Source organism: Scomber japonicus, chromosome 20 (genome assembly GCF_027409825.1).
Source record: "Scomber japonicus isolate fScoJap1 chromosome 20, fScoJap1.pri, whole genome shotgun sequence".
Classification (NCBI taxonomy): Eukaryota; Metazoa; Chordata; class Actinopteri; order Scombriformes; family Scombridae; genus Scomber; species Scomber japonicus.
Window position 1 is genome coordinate 9,846,584 of NC_070597.1, and position 19,224 is coordinate 9,865,807.

At 39.7% G+C, this 19,224-nt stretch overlaps 1 protein-coding gene across 1 annotated transcript; it reads left to right on the forward strand.

Moving 5' to 3' along the window:
- Positions 1-1,636: 1,636 nt before the first annotated feature.
- timp2a (TIMP metallopeptidase inhibitor 2a) lies at positions 1,637-18,955 on the forward strand. Its single transcript, XM_053341365.1, has 5 exons — positions 1,637-2,055; positions 11,886-11,986; positions 12,081-12,189; positions 15,095-15,219; positions 16,746-18,955. Exons 1-5 carry the CDS (start codon positions 1,920-1,922, stop codon positions 16,941-16,943), a joined length of 669 nt encoding a protein of 222 aa, XP_053197340.1. The 5' UTR covers positions 1,637-1,919; the 3' UTR covers positions 16,944-18,955.
- The last annotated feature ends 269 nt before the right edge of the window (positions 18,956-19,224 follow it).

Consider the following 19,224-nt stretch of genomic DNA (forward strand, 5'->3'; position numbering starts at 1 on the left):
ATGGAGAACAGTTGGTCAATAATCAAATGAATCATGACTTGCAGCCTTACAGACAGACGGTGACTAAGCACATTTGCTCAAGTGCTGTACTTGAGTCAAATTGAGGTACTTGTACTTTACTTGAGTATTTCCATTTAATGCTACTTTATACTTCCACTCTGCTTCATTTCAGAGGGAAATATTACTACTACTTTATACTCCACTACATTTATTTATCAGCTGTATTTACTTTTCAGATGAAGAACTGACACAATGGATAAAATAACAAGCTTTTAAAGCAGTGTGTAGTCAGGTCACATTTCAGATGTCTATGAGTTGTTAATAACTCCACCAAATAGTGATTTTTCCCTCTAAACTTCTCACATGGTTTCACTTCAATAAATGTTCAAATTATCCAATATTTCAGCAAAAATCAAAGATTAGCGAAAAAGTCAGCACTTTGTTATTTCCTCCTTCCTCTCCCATTAATCATCTCACCACCCCTCACATTTATCTGGTGACCCTTAGGAGGGGCCCCACCCCTAGGTTGGGAACCACTGGACTAAACTAGCTAACTGTATATAAAGTATAAACTAGCTAACTGTATATAAAGTAGTATAAACTAGCTAACTGTATATAAAGTAGTATAAACTAGCTAACTGTATATAAAGTAGTATAAACTAGCTAACTGTATATAAAGTAGTATAAACTAGCTAACTATATATAAAGTAGTATAAACTAGCTAACTGTATATAAAGTAGTATAAACTAGCTAACTGTATATAAAGTAGTATAAACTAGCTCCACCTCCAGCAGCTACAACAGTAACATGCTTCTCTAACACTTTTCATGCATTTTATGACTTTGACTTGTAATAGAGTATTTTTACATTACTCTATTGCAGGGGTGTTAAACATACGGCCCATGGGCCAGAACTGGCCCGCCAAGGGGTCCAATTTGGCCCGCTGGATAATTTTGCAAAGTATGAATATTACACACAACAAATGTCTTTTACTCTGAAATTTTATGACTTTTCCTAAAATTTCCCAACAACCCCCAAACAATATAGTCACAACTACTAATATTTTCAAAAATAGAAATATTATGTGACACTTCTGTATAGCTGCTACAAACTTTTGGATTTTTTGTTAAATTAATAGTTAGTTTTATTAAGATTGTTGTGTTATAGTTTTATAAGTAGCTAATGAGGATTTCTTTTCATGGTTTCATTAAGTTCTTGTCATTTTCCGTTTCAATAAAATACATAAGGAAGTGGAAGAGTGTTGCTCTGCTTTCTGAATGTTATCAAGCAAGATAATGCAAAATAATATGAAAAAAAGAGAAATAATATTGTTGAAACAGTAAATAAAGGGTTTATATATTTGGTTCTGTTGGTCTGACCCACTTCAGGATAACATTGGGCTGTATGTGGGCCCCTGAACTGAAATGAGTTTGACCCCCCTGCTCTGTTGGTACTTAACTTAATTAAAGTATCTCAGTATATTTCTTGCATCACTGAGCATTTAAAAATGCTCCGGTTCTTCCAGACCGGAGCACCGAGCGCCTCCTGCCGGTGCGGCCGTCACCTGCGGGGGAGGAGTCGGCTTGGCAGCTTTATAAAACCGCCTTGATCCCAGAAACGAAAACACTCCCGAAAAGAGACAGACAGCTGCAGACACCGGCGAGAAGCCCACCGTGCATACCGTGCATAACCTCACCTTGAAACCCCCGCAGCTGAGTGAGTGGAGACGGCTCCGGTGTTTGTTGACGTCGCCCGGTTTGTGTCGGTAAAAGACAGAAAAAAGAAAAAAAAGAGAGAGAGAGAGAGAGAGAGAAACAGAGGAGGGTCACTGCTTGCCACTGGATCCACACTGCGACGCATCTGCGCAGACACTACACAAACCAAGAGACGGTGGGGAAACGTCGCATCAGTGTTAATAAATGAAAATGCCGTTTACCGTGAACGGCATCCTCTGCACGCTCGCGCTGCTGGTGCTGTGGCGGGTGGAGGAGCTCGCGGAAGCCTGCAGCTGTGCTCCGGTTCATCCGCAACAGGCTTTCTGCAACGCCGATGTAGGTGAGTACAGCAGCGGAGACTTGTTGTTGTTGTTGTTGTTGTTATTGTTTACGTGGCCCCCATGTTGCACCAGCCAGCCTCTTGCACCGGGAGCTCTGCAGCAGCTCAGCCCGCCTCCCGTGCATGCTCAATGGGCTGAGAGAGGCTACTGGAAACCTCTGGAAAGGCTGAAGGTGGAGGGTGTTGCTCCTCAAGGCCATGGCCCAGGATTGTTTGCACTGCATGCAGACTCCTGCAGATCCCATTATTATATTTTCTTTTTTTTTAATCGTGTTGTGTTGACAAGCATAGATTATCTGTAATGCACAAGAAGCTTTTTTTTGGAAGAGCAGGAGTAAATAATTTGTTGTTGAGGTGTCATGGTGACATGCTTTAAAGGGGGCACACACACCCCCAAAACACAAACACAAAGCTTATTTTGAAGGAAACTCCCTTTTAAAATGCAATCCAAGATCACTTTAAGAAGTTAAAAGTGCATTTGTGGCACTCACTGATGAGTTGTTATTGAACTTTCCTCTAATGTCATTGTGTTATGACTGCGTCGCCCCTAAAAACACACAATAAGATATTGTTGTATGTCAGGGTGTAAATGCATTATGTTTGTTGAGTCAGCTGGAGACACAGGAAACACACCGAGACCATCGCTGTACATAATGTTTCCTCTCTGGAGCTCAGACTGACTGCGTTTACCAGGCTTCACCCCTCGGCGTTTCGGCAGCTCCAGGACGAAGAAGGAGCGTTGCCTGGCTCTGCAGGGCAACGTGGCACAAGAGAGGAAAAGAGACAAGGAGGGAAAGAGCAGAGAGGAGGACAAGGGATGGAGAGAGTGGAGCGGTTGGTCTGTGAAGAGAAATTTTAGGGGGGGATTGAATCTCAACCACAGAATATGTCACACCGCGAGCTTTCCTCCTCATATTTTTATTTCCATTCCTGCCCTGTTTCTTCCTGCGAGGGGTGGTGCTGGGAGGAATTGCAGGAATGCTGCTGGGGTTTTCCCAACTTTGCTCCCGGTGTAACGCAGGGACACACACACTTTCACGAACGCTGCCATGCATGGTGAACTCTCTCTCACACACGCATACACACGCACACGCATGACATCTGGCTGTCAGTTGAGGGTGTGTTTTTGTGGGAAAAGGCAATAAAAATGACAATCCAAGAGAAAATATGCGTGGTATCCTTGAGAAAGAGAAACTTCCAATACCACATTTCTTAGGCTACAGAGCATCATTTCTTCTTTTCTTTTTATCTCACATTGATTTGCACATGCACGTTTGTGTGTGTGTGCGTGCGTGCATGAGATATGTATCTGTGTAATTTCATATTGCAGAATGACAGCTCTATTTTCAGGTGTGACTCAGTCTCTCTCGCTGAGCTGGCAGGAGACGGGATGTGTTGCAGAAGTTGTGTATTTCTGTTTGGTGTCCTCATGTTTTTTGAAAGGTCTATGAGTCAATTTAGCTGTTGTTCTCACAGAGGGAGGAAGATGGAGGTTTTAAACCGGGCGCAGACTAGAGAAGTTTTAACATCGTAACCGAGTTTTGAAATCCAGTTGCGTCATGCAGAAAAGGAGAAACTTCACAGATTTTCTTGTCTTAAATCTCAAACATGCACAGACTACAGGACATTATTAAGATTATTGTTCCAGAGGCAGAAATGCACCAGCGCACGTTATCTGATTGGGAAGCAGATGTAAACAAGATGCTGTGCAATAAGAAAGAACAGGAACAAGAAAGTTAAACGAGTCTGGATGAACAATGGTTGGTTAGAAGCAGTCGTCACAGGTCGCCTGTTCTTCAGCGAGACCTGGAGCAGATATTTTATCAGTTTTAATGTATGTCAACAGACGTGTGCTAGCTAGCATTAGCCTCGAGGGCTAGAATGTTTACCATTGCTTGGCAACACCACCAGTGTGCTCTCATTGGCCATTGAGGTCCTGCTTGGAAATTAGTGATTTAATTAGAGCCCGACCGATATATCAGCCGACCGATATTACCAGCTGATATTGGTGTAAAATAATAGTACATATATTATAATACTTTATTATATTATATTATATTATAACATATATATATAGTCTGCATTTTATGTATATTTAATCCTTTTTCCTAAGTAAAGTTTTAATATTTCCCAGTGAAGTTTACTGTTTCACTGCCCTGATGTCTTTTTCATAAAAATTATTTGTTTATTCTTAAACTGTAAAATATCATCCCTCCATTATATATCTAGTGTTTATGTATATATTCTGTATATATAAAGTTAGATATCGGAATTTTTATATTTCCTGGTATCGGCATCGGCCCCAAAAATCCAGTATCAGTCGGACTCTAGACATAATCAGCCAGATTTTAACACCTAAATATCAACCATGTTTGAAATGGTCAGGGCAACCACGATGAGTCTGTGAACAGCTCTGAAGGTTTAAGATTGGATCTATAAACCTCTCACATCATCAGATAATCTGGGTTGAACATCGGTACCAACCGAGGATAAATCCTCCCAAAACTCCCGCAGTCTTTGCCCAGCTTAAGTCTGCTCAGACCACTAAACAGCAACAGTGACCAATGTCTAAATGCGTTGCTATCCTCAGCAGCTAGTCGCTAACTCTGTGAGAACCGAAACAATGAGAGCATAGAGCTGAGAGGATCTGCAGAGTCTGTAGGTTCACCATTACAAGTGACCCTTTTTAAACCACAGCTAGTCTTTTGATCCACAATTAACAAATTCATTGATTAAAGCTGCTTTGAAATTTTATAGAAAGCCAAACCTTAACAGAGTTGGTGTATAGTAAAGATCAAAAAGCATCATAGAGTTGAGGGGAATGAAGAGTCAGGTGATAAAATTTGTGTTGGTTTGACATTATGAGCTTCACCTTTCATGTCACACATTATCATTTCATCCAGAATTGATATAAAAAATACAGTTTAGTGCAGCTGGGTGGATGTTTAAAGCCCCACAGACAGATAAACAACAACAATGAGCAGTGTTATTGTCTGGCGTTGATTTCAGGAGGATGAAACTGTAACTTTTGGCGGATCTTAAAAGCTCCCAGCGACCCCACCTGCTGGAGTAAACACTCAGAAATGACTCTGCAGAGGGGAAGAAAGGACAAAGTAGAGAAAGAAAGAAAGGGCAGCGATGAAAAGCAGAGAGAATCAGAACAGAGTCGATTTGTCTGGTTTGCCAGAATGTGCGTGTAGGCAACAACAAAAGTGACATTGTCAGAAATTATGTGGTCTGACAATTGATATTTGTTTTGTTGGGATGGTTTCCCACTCGCTGCATGTTCACACACACACATACTCACACACACAAGCACACACACACAGAGGACTCTAAATGCTGGCTCCAGTATTGTGTGTGTGTCACCTTCTGTTTTTCATGCTAAGTGATGCTCCTGGTGAGACCACAAGCCTTAAAAATCGAGCAGTGTCATGCACCCACCGCACAAAATCTCACACACTCTCACACACGCACACACACATGCGCACACACACACATATACACATGTGAAACAAACATCCTCTTTTCATATAAATCTGTTGCCCACAAAGGGGAACTTCCCCAGCAGCCCGGCCCAGTCAGACTGTCCGGAGGCTGGTTGGTGTGGAGTCACCCAGCTGTCTGCACAAAACACAGCAGTGGACATGTAATAACACATGCACCCTGAATGAATGTGTTTCCATTTATGGGAATATAAACACGTTTTCTTCATGAAATGTGCATGTGTAAGCGGGCCACGTGACTTAACAAAGTTTGTGTTTCAAAGCCTCGTTAAAAAGAAAAATCTGACGCGGTCTTTTGAGGGTGTTTTTAAAGAGCTTGATGAGTGCTTACTTTCTCCGGCCGATTCTGATCATCAATAATTCAGAGCAGCACCTTTTTTACGTCGGCGTTTATTTGTGTTTGAGTTGTGTTGAAATAAATATTTATCTCAAGTGGTCACTAAGAGATGTCACAAAGATTTATACTGGTTTATACTGAGGGAACACATTTAACAGTTTGGTCAACTTTAGGTCAGTTTTCGGTCATTAAACTCAAATACAGACGTAAATAAAGTACGTAATAGTGACAAACCAAAAGGGAAAGTTAATAAAAGTAGACATAAATAAGTAGATAGTAATAGTAAGTAAAGCTGTTTTTGATTGAAAAGGGTGTTAGCTGAAGCATTTGCTTCACCTAGGCTTTTTCCATTAGTCATTCAATAGATCTCAATGTACGTAACACACACAAACAGTTGAACAATACTACTACAAAACATCAACAGGGAAAATAACTCTAACAGTACACTTCATGAGAAATTAAAGGTACATTACTTTATATTTTCACTTTCACAAAAAGTCATATTTCTAATGAGAGAATTTATCAGTTTTTTCTCAGCTCTGTGGAGCTTTTTATCATCTTTCAGCTCATTGTTTTGGTTTTACAGTCTCAAATTTTACTGTTTTTGTTTGCTCTCACTTTTGTCCACCAGCTAAATGATTAGTGAATGTTCAAATTTTACCAACCTTTCAGTTTTTTGGCTGGTGAGTGAAGTAAATCTACCATCCTCTTGCATGTTTTATCAGCATTAGGTTGGTGCTACTTCCTGTTGAGTTTCAGCTTTCTACACTTTTAAACCAGCTCTTATGAATACATTTAATAACTGTAGATTAAATGTCTGCTTTTATGAATGAAAGGGTTTTCTCATAATGGCGAGCCCATAGACCCTGCTGTTTTAACATCTTTCAGCTCATTGTTTTGGTTTTCTGCAACTGGTCTGTTCTGCTTCACTATCAGATTGACAAAGGAGAGCAAGAAACTATTAATCCAGATAAATATATTATATAATATATAACTGGATGCACGTACAGTAAGCTACAGTTTACCATAACAATGTTGGTGTTTTACAGTTTGTTTTGCTGCCCCCAAGTGGCCAAAAACCTTCTGTTATATCGATCAGGCTCTAATAGTGGAGCTTCTGCCCCCTTCAAATGCTCTTTCGGTTTCTCCTTTGAAAGTCTTGATGGTCAGGATTTGTATCGTGACTTCATGACAGAGACAACCTGAGCTTTCTTCTTTTTGCCGTGCCGGCCTTCATACGGATGTCGTCAGAGGTCAGGAGGCTGGCTAAATTTGTGTTTTGAGGCCGTCTCATCTCCGTTCAAAGGACCGATTTAAACAGAAGGCCCTCATACGTCTGGAGCTGAAACCACATGGGGGAAAGTCGGGGATGATTTGAGTATGAAAAAAGAAATGGATAATCATGCGGTGGATTGAATGGGAGGGGGGGCAGTTGGGATGTGGTGTGTGTGTGTGTGTGTGTGTTCATGTGAAGTTTGCATGGAAAACATTGCGTAGTGTGATTGATAGGCATGTTACATGTCATTAAGCTTCATCCTGGTCTGGAGGGTAGAGGAACAAGCGAAATGTGGGTCAGCCAGTGGTTGACGGAGGGGGCTCGATGCTGCTGATTGACTGCTGGCGATCAGATGACGTTTCGGATCAATCTGTGGTATAACTCCTGGTAGTCGTGCTGTTTTAGCTTCACGCTGTGCAGTTTTCTGCCCTGGCAACACGCTGTTTAGACTGCACAAGGATCAACCGCTCCAGCTTTATTGCAGGGGGAAACAAAGAAGTAAACACGTCTGCAACACCGAGGTGGACCGATAAGCTCCCATAATAGCAATCTGTTGTGAATAACAGAGTAATTTCCCCTCAGTATTGTGCCCTGCTGCTGATTCTTTGCTCATTAGTTTGTGGCCCAGAATGAGGTCAGGAAACGAGAGCGGAAAAACTGAAAGGAATGCAGGAGAGAGCGCCAGCCAGGTATACTGCTGCGTGTGTGTTTATGTGTGTACTCTGGCTGCTCCTGCGTATTTGCATAAGCATCAGAGTGGAACTAAAACGCAGGAGTTTTCTTCAGAGGAAGGATTGGTTTCTCTGAAGCACTGATGAATGACTTTAATAAGGCATCCATCAGCCCCATGATAGCCACTTCCATTTTGTGTCTTTATCCTGTTTTTTTGATCCCCATTAGTTTCCACAAAGTGGTCGCTGGTCCTCCTGGCGTCCACATAACATGAGCAAAGAAGCAAACCACCATTTAAAATCGCATAGATCAATACAGCAAGAAAAGAGCTAGAAGCTAAAAGAAAATAAGTGAAGTAACTGCACCCTGGTTTGTTCATCTCAGTCAAAAAAAATCACTTTTTTAAATCGCCTCTGCCTCTTTTATCAGCGAGAGTCATTTATTTAAGTTGGAAAAATGTGATCTGTTTGTTGAATGTCAGTTTGAGTTTCTTCTTCAGTTCTTCTAACATTATGTTGACAATTTAAACTTTCAGAAGTAGAGTTTTTGGCCACTTGGGGGCAGCACAACAAGCTACAAACAACACTTAAATACATATCATCTTTAAGTTGGTAAACGCAGACTTGCTGAATATAACTTTTATGAAATAAAAGTTTAAAGCACGAATCTCGAGGATCTCTATTTCATTCTTTGCTGCCACTAGGCATGGGCTGGTATGAGATTCTGGTGGTATGATAACCATAAGAAAAAATATCAGGGTTTCACGGTATTGCGCTATTGCGATTACAGCTCTAAAATGTTCCTAAAAGGAAGAAAAATAAAGACAGACATGTTAATTTAACCTGAATATACACTGTAATGACAGTGTGAGGGGTCGTGATACTCTACGCTGCAGCTGCACCACCTGAGGGATTTCTGACCAACACTTTCTGTCTTTGACCAGACAAATAACAGCTCATACCTTAGGAATGGTATGACAGAAAATTTGGCGGTTTTGGTTATTGTGGCTTTTTCAAACTGCGGTATACCTTGAACACAGATATCATCCCATGTCTAGCGGCCACCATATGGCGTTAAGTGTTTTTGAACCTCCAGCCGATGAAAAACACGTCACTAACTGAGCTATTTGTGATTTTAACGCAGCAACAACCTGCTCGTAATCTTCATAATGCTGCAAATACCAGAGCTTTCATTTGCGGACCAAAGGCTCAATCACTATTATGTTGCCTCATTCGGCCCCTAAGATAGTGACTCAGACATTTATTTAAAAGAAAATCTTTGAGATTATAACTTTATCTCTTTGGCTAAAAGAGATCGAAGGTGGTATATCACACCTCACATATTTAATGTGTGGATATTGCTTAAGCCGTCATCCTCACCGACGTGGTGACATGTCAGGATGTTTACGGATTATGGATTACCGACTGGAAAAACTTTTTTATCTCCTTTTGACTCTTTTATCAGCAAGAGTCATTTATTAACGTTGTAAAAATGTGATCTGTTTGTTGAATGTCAGTTTGAGTTTCTTCTTCAGTTCTTCTAACATTATGTTGACAACTTAAACTTGCAGAAGTAGAGTTTTTGGCCACTTGGGGGCAGCACAACAAGCTACAAACAACACATAAAGACTTATTATCATCTTTAAGTTGATAATCACAGATTTATTACCAAACTTACCGAATATAACTTACATGAAATAAAAGCTTAAAGCGCAAATATATATCTCATGTTATGGTGCCACCATATGGCATTATGCTGAAATTGCCTGACACATCTGGCGGATCAACCGGTGGGCTACGAAAACACGTCACTAACTGAGCTATTTGTGATTTTAATGCACCAACAACCTGCTCGTAATCTTCATAATGCTGCAAATACAAGAGCTTTCATTTGTGGACCAAAGGCTCAATCACTATTACGTTGCCTCATTCAGCCCCTAAGATAGTGACTCAGACATTTATTTAAAAGAAAATCTTTGAGATTATAACTTTATCTCTTTGGATCGAAGGTGGTATTTCACACGTCATATATTTAATGAATGCGGATATTGCTTAAGCCGTTGTTCTTACCGATGTGGTGACGTGTCAGGATGTTTACGGATTATGGATTACCGACTCTGCAAAAACAGTTTACTGGGTTGAAACCCTGAAAATGATGCTGAACCCAAATCTATCTAATGCTGAAACATATTTTCTTCAACTAATTATTTTCATTATAAATCATTTGGTCTGAGAAATGTCCAGTTGGTGCCACCTTTAAATGTCTTGTGTTGTGATCATCACTCAGAAATCCAAAGAAATGTAGTTTACCATCAAGTTTGACACAGGAAAACTGCTGCAATTACCGTAATTGGTTGACAAAATAGTTACAGATTAATTCTCTGTCTATCAATTAATCCACTAATCAGAATAAATAATTATGAAAACATTTGGACTTTGTGTCAGACAAAAGAAGACCTCTGAAAACATCACCTTGGATTCTTGGAGCTTGTGTTTTCCGACATTTAACAGACTAATTACTTATTGATGAATAAAAAAAAAAAAAAAAAGGACATACAAATAAATAATTAAAGTAATCATTTGCAGCCGTGTGTGCTACATGTGCAGGAAAGCATGTGTGTCTGGACCAAGGGGAAGAATGAAAAGGGGGGAAAAGGAAGTAGAGAGAGAGAGAGAGAGAGAGAGAGAGAGAGGCAGAGACGTTATTAACTCTGGGAGCAATGAACCCCATATTTGTGTCTGCTCCAAGCTGTAAACTGAACCCAAGGGTGTAAGAGCAACAGCAGACAACTGTGTGTGTGTGTGTGTCTGTGTGTGTGTATGTGTGTGTTTATCTATGTGTACGTGTCCTCTGTTCCTGCTTATTTTATGTTTTTTTTTTTTTTTTTTTTTTCTTTTTTCTCTATTGCTCATATTTTCCATCCTGAATAAATGCCCAAAGCATAGCTGAAGCTTGATGTAGTCAGTTAGGCTATTAAAACACACACACACACACACACACACACACACACAATGAGAAATACGCCTCAGGCCAAGGCTTTTTCTCCCCGTATCGTCTTTCACGTTGTCTTCTTAGTCCCTCAATCTGATTCTTTGATGGTTTCCTTGTTTCATGTTTGGAAGCAGGAAGCGTCGTCGCAGCGGGCCAAAGTCAGTTCATGTGTCTGTTTCTGAAGTCGTGTTGGACCAATGAAACGCTGCAGTTGTGTTTTTCATTGACTGGGCCGCTTTAGACGCTGAAGCTGGGCGGCTGTGTCTCGTTTTACTTCATTTTACTTGATGTGGTTTGTGCACACGAGACTTCAGGCAGCTGTGGATGTCGTTCTTGATGTGGTCCATCTGCCCTCTTTTTAGCCTGAGATGTGGTGAATAAGAAGGAGCTGAGCCTGATGAATTAATGTTATTGTTTATCAGCTTTCAGTGGAGTCAGGTCACGAGGTTAGGATTGTGTGTTTTTAGTCATTTTGCTAAATTCTGTTTTATGTTAGTGATTTTAAATCTTGTTTTTATCCTTCTAAATTTAAAATGTTTTTTCTGTCTTTATGTCCTCTGCTGTGTCTTTCTGTCTAAGGGCCTGACTGATACTGGATGTGTGTGGCCAATACTCATAGTAGGGAGTAAAAAGATGGTGATATCAGCCAACAATCGTGTATATACATGTAAAAACTAATCTTTTGAAATAGCCCCTTAAATGTGGTTATTAAACATTTAGACAAATTTATGAAACATGAGGCATGTACTGAAACAGTAAATGTAATAATTATAAATAACCATAAATGAAAAAAACAGACCTAAAAACCAAAAAAATGTATTTAAGAAAAAGGATAAAATATACATGAAATGCTGCTTATAGAACCTTAAAGAATATATTAATAGTATTAGCATTTATTGGACATCATTATATGCCGATACCCATATATCTGTGATACACCAGTATCGGCCAACTAATGTATATCGGTCGGGCTCTTGTGTCTTTCTTTGTATGTTTTGAGTATAAGATCATGTGACTTCTGACTCATGCCTCTCTGTTTCTGTCGCAGTGATTCGAGCAAAGGTGGTGGGAGAGCGAGAGGTGGATTCTGGGAACGATATCTACGGGAACCCCATCAAGAGGATCCAGTATGAGATCAAACAGATCAAGGTAAGAACGCGCTGGAGGAATATTCACCAGATGCGTCACTGCAGTGATTTTATACTTCAACCTTTGACCCGCTCGCTGTGTGCTTTTATTCCAGATGTTCAAGGGGCCGAACCAGGACATCGAGGCTGTCTTCACCGCTCCTGTGTCCGCTGTCTGTGGCGTTACCCTGGATGCCAGCGGCAAGAAGGAGTACCTGATCTCAGGTGTGTTACTTATGAGATTTTATTGACTTTTATCTGCAGTTAAAGCTGATAAATCATCATGTTCCCATTGTCCTGTCGGTCATATATCGGCTAGTTAAGCTTAGCACAAACCGTGGATACAGCGAGAAACAGCTGGCCTGTCTGTGTCTGAAGCATCTGAAGTTCACTAGTTAAGACAAACAGAAACGTAAAAAATACACCTTGTATTGTTTATGGGTTTTTTTTACTCATAACTGTTTGTGTCTCTGCTGATTACCTCTGTTGATCTCGTGGTTATGACTAAACTCCAGGAAGTCACTGAGTCAGTCCACCACATAACCCCCCATGAAACCACAACTTATCTTTTTTTAAGCTCTGGTTAAAACGGAGCTTTAGAGGTGCTGGTTGGCACATTTTCTTTCTCACCCTTTAAGCCGAGCCAGGCTAGCTGTTTCCCTCTATTTTTAGTCTTTATGCTAAGCTAAGCTAAGCTAACAGCGGCTCTATACTTAATGTGCAGGAGTGGTATCGATCTCTTCATCTAATTGTTGGCAAAAACAAAAAGTGAATAAGCATATTTCCCTTAAACCTTGTAAACTGCATACACTGTGTTTACTGACTAGTAATAATTTAGGTAATTTATCAAGTACAAAATACCAAATAAGCGCTTTTTTGTTCCTTTGACTTAAAGATTTGCTGCTTTACTGGTTTATATTTTTGTAAATTGAGTTTTTGAGTGACATAAAAGCAAATTTAAATCTATTACTCAGGTAAGTGTGGTAATTTCTGGTGGGCAGTTTTAGACATTTTGTTTCCTATATGTGGAATTTATTGATTGAAAATACTCAATTGACAAGACATCTTGGTAGTCCAGCAGTCCGACACAGATCAACTACAACATACCAACCTGTTCTGCATGTTACTACCCTCACATCTACAGTCTCTACACCGTGCTATCTAAAAATGCTCTGAAAATACATTTATGATTCATAAAGAAGTGAGAAAACAGCACGTTTCAGCAGCTGTAAAGCTAAAAAAAAGTAGCTAAACCGGAGTGAATTGAGGTGAAATTTGGCTGCTTTGTATTAAATTTATAACATTTACATTTACACAGAATGATACAAATGCTACAGTGGACACATTAACTAATACGGCTGATCAGGACTCATTCAAAAGGACTGTGTGTAGTCCTTTAAACACTTTTAAGACTGCTGTTTTATGTTATTTCAAGGTTTTTTTTTAAGGGAGTAGGAAACTAAGATTGAACATAAAAACAAAAGTTGAATGAATGAAAAGGCAGACAGTTACTCAGACAGACGGGAAAGCAACAGGAATCCACAGACAGACGTATAATCAGATATCGAGCTGCAGGTGTAAACAGCCGGGCAGACGGGCAGCATCAGGACGGATACAGACTAGAAGGGCTTTTTTTTGTGTGTGTGTGTGTGTGTGTGTGTGTGTGTGTGTGTGTGTTGGAGGGAGTAACTGTTTATGTTATTATGGGTAATGATACGCTGCTGACTAAAACCCTGCACAGACTGGGAGTGACCTCGTCTGTCTTGGTACAACTTGAGCTCCGTGAGGTTGTAAATATTCAGGTTGTATATCTTGTTCTCACTGCTTGACCCGAGATAACATTGATATCAAACCTTTAAAGGGAGCAGGATGACATTGTTATCCAGATATTTGAATTAAATATATCTAAATGTTCCACTCAGTGACCTTTTTAATGACCTTTAATGTAATAGATTTAATATGAAATTTTAGTTTTTATAGATATTTTTAAGCATGGGCTGACATGGGAAACACAGTTATAGCCATATATTTAGCATCATATATTCATTTTTTATAGTATTTCAGATATTTATCATTATGTAGTCTAAAGATAAAGATCAATTTTATTATATAGTTTATTTTATTAATATTATTATAGTCCTGGCATCTTTTATTGGAGAGTTTGCGTGCAGCTTTTTCCTTGTGACGACTTTCTTTCCAGTATGCAAAAGTATTTTAAAGGAGATTTTTCTGTTATGTTTTGAGTCCCAAAATATTATATTATGTACCTGTCTTTCTCATATATTATTCCATCAGCCTCAGATGTCTTCAAGCCTGACACAATGTCTGATTTCCATTAGACGTAGACAGTCCAGTGAGACTTTTATTGTCACATTTCTAAGCCAGTAGTCGTGTTTGCGTATAAAATCTGGGTTATATTGTGACTGAAAGCAGCAGAGTCCGTCAGCGGCCGAGGAGACAGAGAGGATCATGATGTCATGCGTGCTCTGGTTTCCCCATCGCAGACAGAGATGCACCCGCAAACACTCTGCCCTAATTACATAGAGTTGTAAGGAGAGGATCTGCTGAAGCCAGCGTTTCCTCTCTCTCAGACTCCAGAGTCAAGCAGCTGGGAAAGATGGTTAACTTTCTGCCGTCTGGGGCATCTTTTAAAAAAAAAAAAAAAAAGAAAATGATTCACCCTATTCTTTGGTTTGAAGGGTTAACAGTTGGAAGCTTTACAGTGAAACATGAGTCAGTCCCGTCTGGGATCACATACTGAGAAGACTTCAACATGTCGAGAGTTGCTCCGCAGACAGATAATGGTGAAGTGAGGAGAACGCAGCCTCAGCAGATAAACTCAACTTGAAATAACGCCTTGTTTTGACTACTGCCACTCGTGTATGAAACATAAGCTCCAGCTTTTCAGAAAGGACAGGTGGTCTGTGCTTTCCCCTGCAGGCACCAGACTGAGAAGTAACAGATTTTATCTATTTAACCTGTGAATCTGTTATCTGATGTTCTTCACAGTAAGAACATTTTTATATTGATGCATCCAGTGCTCAGCTGCTGGTGTGTGTCTGTGTTCTTTCTGCAGGTATGATCACGTGTCATGTGTCAAAAAAAGCTTTCATCTCTCATGTCTTCACAGGCAAGGGCGAGGGCAGCGGGCGCATGCATGTGACCCTGTGTGATTACATCATGCCCTGGGACTCTCTGAGCACCACCCAGAAGAAGAGCCTCAGCCAGCGCTACCAGATGGGCTGTGACTGCAAGGTAAAGCAGGGGATGGCTGTTCATGAGTGAGGTTTATCTATTTAAAAAGGGGAAAAAAAGGCAGCAAGCTATTCTTGTCCTAGAGTACAAAACCAGACATAACAGAGCAGAGGAGACGAGACGTGAGCCACAACATGAGCTATAACGACAAACATCTGACCGATGGGTTTGTGCAGAAGAGATTAGCTGATTTTTTTTTTGTGTAAACAGAAAATGAATGGACTGTAACTTTGATAATTGAGTCATTCATCAAGAAAAAGTGCTTAACATTGTACTGGTTTCAGCTTGTTAAAGAGGATTTGATGTATTTTATCATTATAAACTAATTATCTCTTTGTTGACAACCTGACAAGCTCACCTCAACATCTATTTTCACGATAGATTTGAAGATCATGTGATATGATCTTCATTGGAGCTGTGGAAGTTCAGATTTCCAGTCTTTGCTGAGCACTTTTAAGGATATATCGTAGCTCTGGGAGCGAAGGAAAGACATTTTTATAATCTACACTATAAAATATGAGACAGAATATGAACAGATTATTTGAAAATGAAAATAAGTATAACACCTCAAAACTTCTTGGTATTAAAGCACATGTTATTATAAATATATGATTCAAAGATCATTTATTCATGTGATCTATGTCACTAAGTCACTCTAAATGGAAACCAGAAACAACATCAGTCTCGACCCTGCTGAAAGCGACACAGCTGAAAACATTTAGTGAATTAATGAATAAATTCTGTACTGGAGAAGAGTTGTGATGTGTTTAAGTTTTGATGGACTGGTGTTGAAGCTCACACCAGTCTGCACCTCACTGGATATACGATCTGAAAGTTATAAACTGTTAAAAGAAGAGTTACAGAGAAGAGAGTGACGACAACATTGACATCACTTCCCTGTCTGTACAGTAAATATGAAACCACAGACAGCAGCTGATTATCTTAGCTATTTATAAATATATCGAAAACAAGGGGCAAACAAAAAGTGAGCCTGACTCTGCTCTGCTCAGGGGTAATAAACTGAAAACCTTGATATCAGAGAAGAAAATGAGGTTTAGAGATGCTGTTTGGTGGATTTTCTCTGACTTCAGCTACATATTCATCAGACACATGTGAGAGTGATTTTCTCTCCTAACTTTAGCATCCTTTTTGAAAAATATCAAACTACTCCTTTAAAATCATCATCCTGCCATTTTTAGAGCGAGACGAAGTTCTTGGACGGCAAACAACTTTTTTGTAACATAATAAATTATTGAACATCTTTTCTATTCATCAACTATGTCCATGCTGGGTTCTAGTTAATCATTTTTCTTGTAATAGTCATGACTCAAATCATTAAAAAATATAATAAATGTGGTTATAAAGAGAGAAAAAATGAAATCAGAACATTTTTGAACTTTCTTCAAATGAACTCACATATAAAAATAAAGTTTTGGTATTTTTACTGAAACTCAAACCTAATGTGATGATATAACTTGATTTTATATGCATACAGTAGACGGAGACTGCTTTGTGTGTCTCTGCAGATCGTGCGCTGTCCCTCTCTGCCCTGTGAGATCTCCGCCCCCGAGGAGTGTCTGTGGACGGACCTGATGATCGAGAAGCAGGTGCACGGTCGCCAGGCCAACCACTATGCCTGCGTCAAGAGAGCGGACGGCTCCTGCTCCTGGTACCGCGGCGTCGCACCGCCCAAGAAGGAGTTCCTGGATGCCGAGGACCCCTAGTCGAGTGGCACGCTTGACTGCCCACTGCACAGCCTGACGAAAATAAATGTAAACGATTCCAATGAAATTTTAAGATAACAACATCAGGCGAAGTGATTTTTTCTTTTGTTTTTTTTTTTGACAGAAAAAAAAAGGCAAATGTGACTGAAATGAACTGCTGGTCTGAAAACAATCTTTAGCCTCTCTTTGTAATTTGCTGTCTGTAAGCATTTGAGTCAGGAGAGCAATATGAGGGTACGTTCGAGTTCGACGGCGAAAAAACGAAAGGAAAGGCTCAGAGGTTGTTCTCAGACTGCAGCATCTGTGTAAAAACAAGCAAAATGCATCATGAGACATAGACTGGTCGAGTGATGATGAAACTTCCTCCTGAGGCTGGCGTCAGGAGGAGACAAATTCTCGGTGAGACAGAGCACTTCCTGCCCCCCCCTCCTCCCTCCTCCCACTCCCACCATGCAAAGCTCTTTATTAGCTCTGCTCTCCGACTCCACTAATCAGTCCCCGAATCTACGGACAATCATTCGTTACCCATCGTGTTTCTACTTTTTTATTACCTCATTCTCCATTTTATTCCAAAGCCAAATTCCAAGTTGCCTTTTTTTAAAATGATTGTCTCCCTCTCTTCCCCCCGCCCAGACGAACGCTAATGTTATTATTATTTTTTACTTCTTCTTTCATCATATCTGCTGGGAACTGTTTGGCTGCCGGTGACTTACAGTAGGTGACGCCCACTTTATTTGTTTCTTTAAAAAAAAAAGAAAAGAAAAAAAGAACATGATTCATCTTGCATGGCTGATAGCATTTCTGGTTTCATTTCCTGTGGCGATTTTTTAACCGCTGCCTGTGACCATCGCAGGCCTCACTGGACCAGTCTATGCTGTGTGAAGATGTGAGCGCTCTAAATTTAAACCTGCTCGTGAGGTAAAACAGCACCTCTTCACCGCCCCACAGTCTAATCAGAAATGTCCGAAATAGTCCCTCCTTCGAATCTTCCCCCTCTTCCACCCTTCTTATTCCCACTATGTAGCTGTACAGTACCTATGCATAGACTTTTTTTTTGTTGTTACTTGATAATTATTATTTACTGCATTAGAACTAGATTTGCACTTTTTGAGGATGAGTTCCAGTAAAGACAAGAGCCTGAACACTCTGATGTGACAGTTATTATCCCCCAGACCGACAGATCCACCTCAGGTGCAGATTTTGCCTATTTTGAGTGCTTTTGGTGATCCATATCTATCCACAAGCTTAATATCGCCAATCTTTGTCGTAACTGATAAAGTAGGCAGCGAAAGGAGGAGAGAGAGAAGAAAAAAAAACAACAACACAAAAGTGGCGTGTGAGAGGTGTGGATATTAAAGGATCTTTTTGCAGATTTTATGTGTGAAAGAGAAACAAAAAATAGCTCGTGGGATGTTATTTCAGTGTCTTTGTATTATCTGTTGATTGTAAATGCAAACAGCAGTTTTCATAATTTGCCAATATATTCTCGCGGACGGTTCATTTCATGAGTAATAAGGTCTTACAACGCTTAATGTTAGCTTTGACTTGTCTTTCCTGCTCCTTCCAGTTATTAATGAAAAGCTTTATCGCTGTCCTAGAAAGCAAGTTACTCAATCAAAGTTTACAGTGCTGTTTTATACACCTCAAGCTACATTAACAAAAAAATATATATATGATGGAGTATTAGAGGCATAATTTAAAAGTAAACTCTTTCCATTTTCCATTACTTTGTATTTTTTCAGTGTTATTATTATACCTGTCATGATTTTTGTGTGTTTTTTTCGCTGTCTTTGTCTACGATGTCTTTAGCTGTAGTGTCAAGTCGAGAAGGTCCTCTTGCGCTGGAGTCACGTGAGAGTGAGAGAGAATAATCCTTTTTGGGAGAGGTGTAGAGAAATGAGTATCTTGTGTGAATAGAGGACTGTGCATGTGTTTGATGCTTTGTGTAAGTCCAGGCGAAGGACAAAATATTCAGTATTATCAAATAAAAACCACACGTTTGAAAGAATAAATGCTGTTTGTGTGAATTCTTTATTGAAATATTGAAACTGTAAAAGAAATGACCTGGATGAAAACAGACTGTGCATTCATAGGGCATCGTCACAATCAATCAATCAATCAATCAAACTTGTAGTTCAAAGTGCTTTACAGTAGATTGACAAACTGATAATAAGACAAGAACATAAAAGGAATGACAATGGTTAAAAGACAACAATTAAAAGACCAAAATTGAGACCAATGCACACATGAGAAAATAAAGATGATAAAATGTTTAGAATAA

Bases quoted from the DNA above. Each gene is read 5' to 3' on its own strand.
- timp2a (XM_053341365.1), top strand. From the start codon at position 1,920: ATGAAAATGCCGTTTACCGTGAACGGCATCCTCTGCACGCTCGCGCTG. The intron at 2,056-11,885 runs GTGAGTACAGCA...TTTCTGTCGCAG, and splicing joins TTTCTGCAACGCCGATGTAG to TGATTCGAGCAAAGGTGGTG. The intron at 12,190-15,094 runs GTGTGTTACTTA...ATGTCTTCACAG, and splicing joins GAAGGAGTACCTGATCTCAG to GCAAGGGCGAGGGCAGCGGG.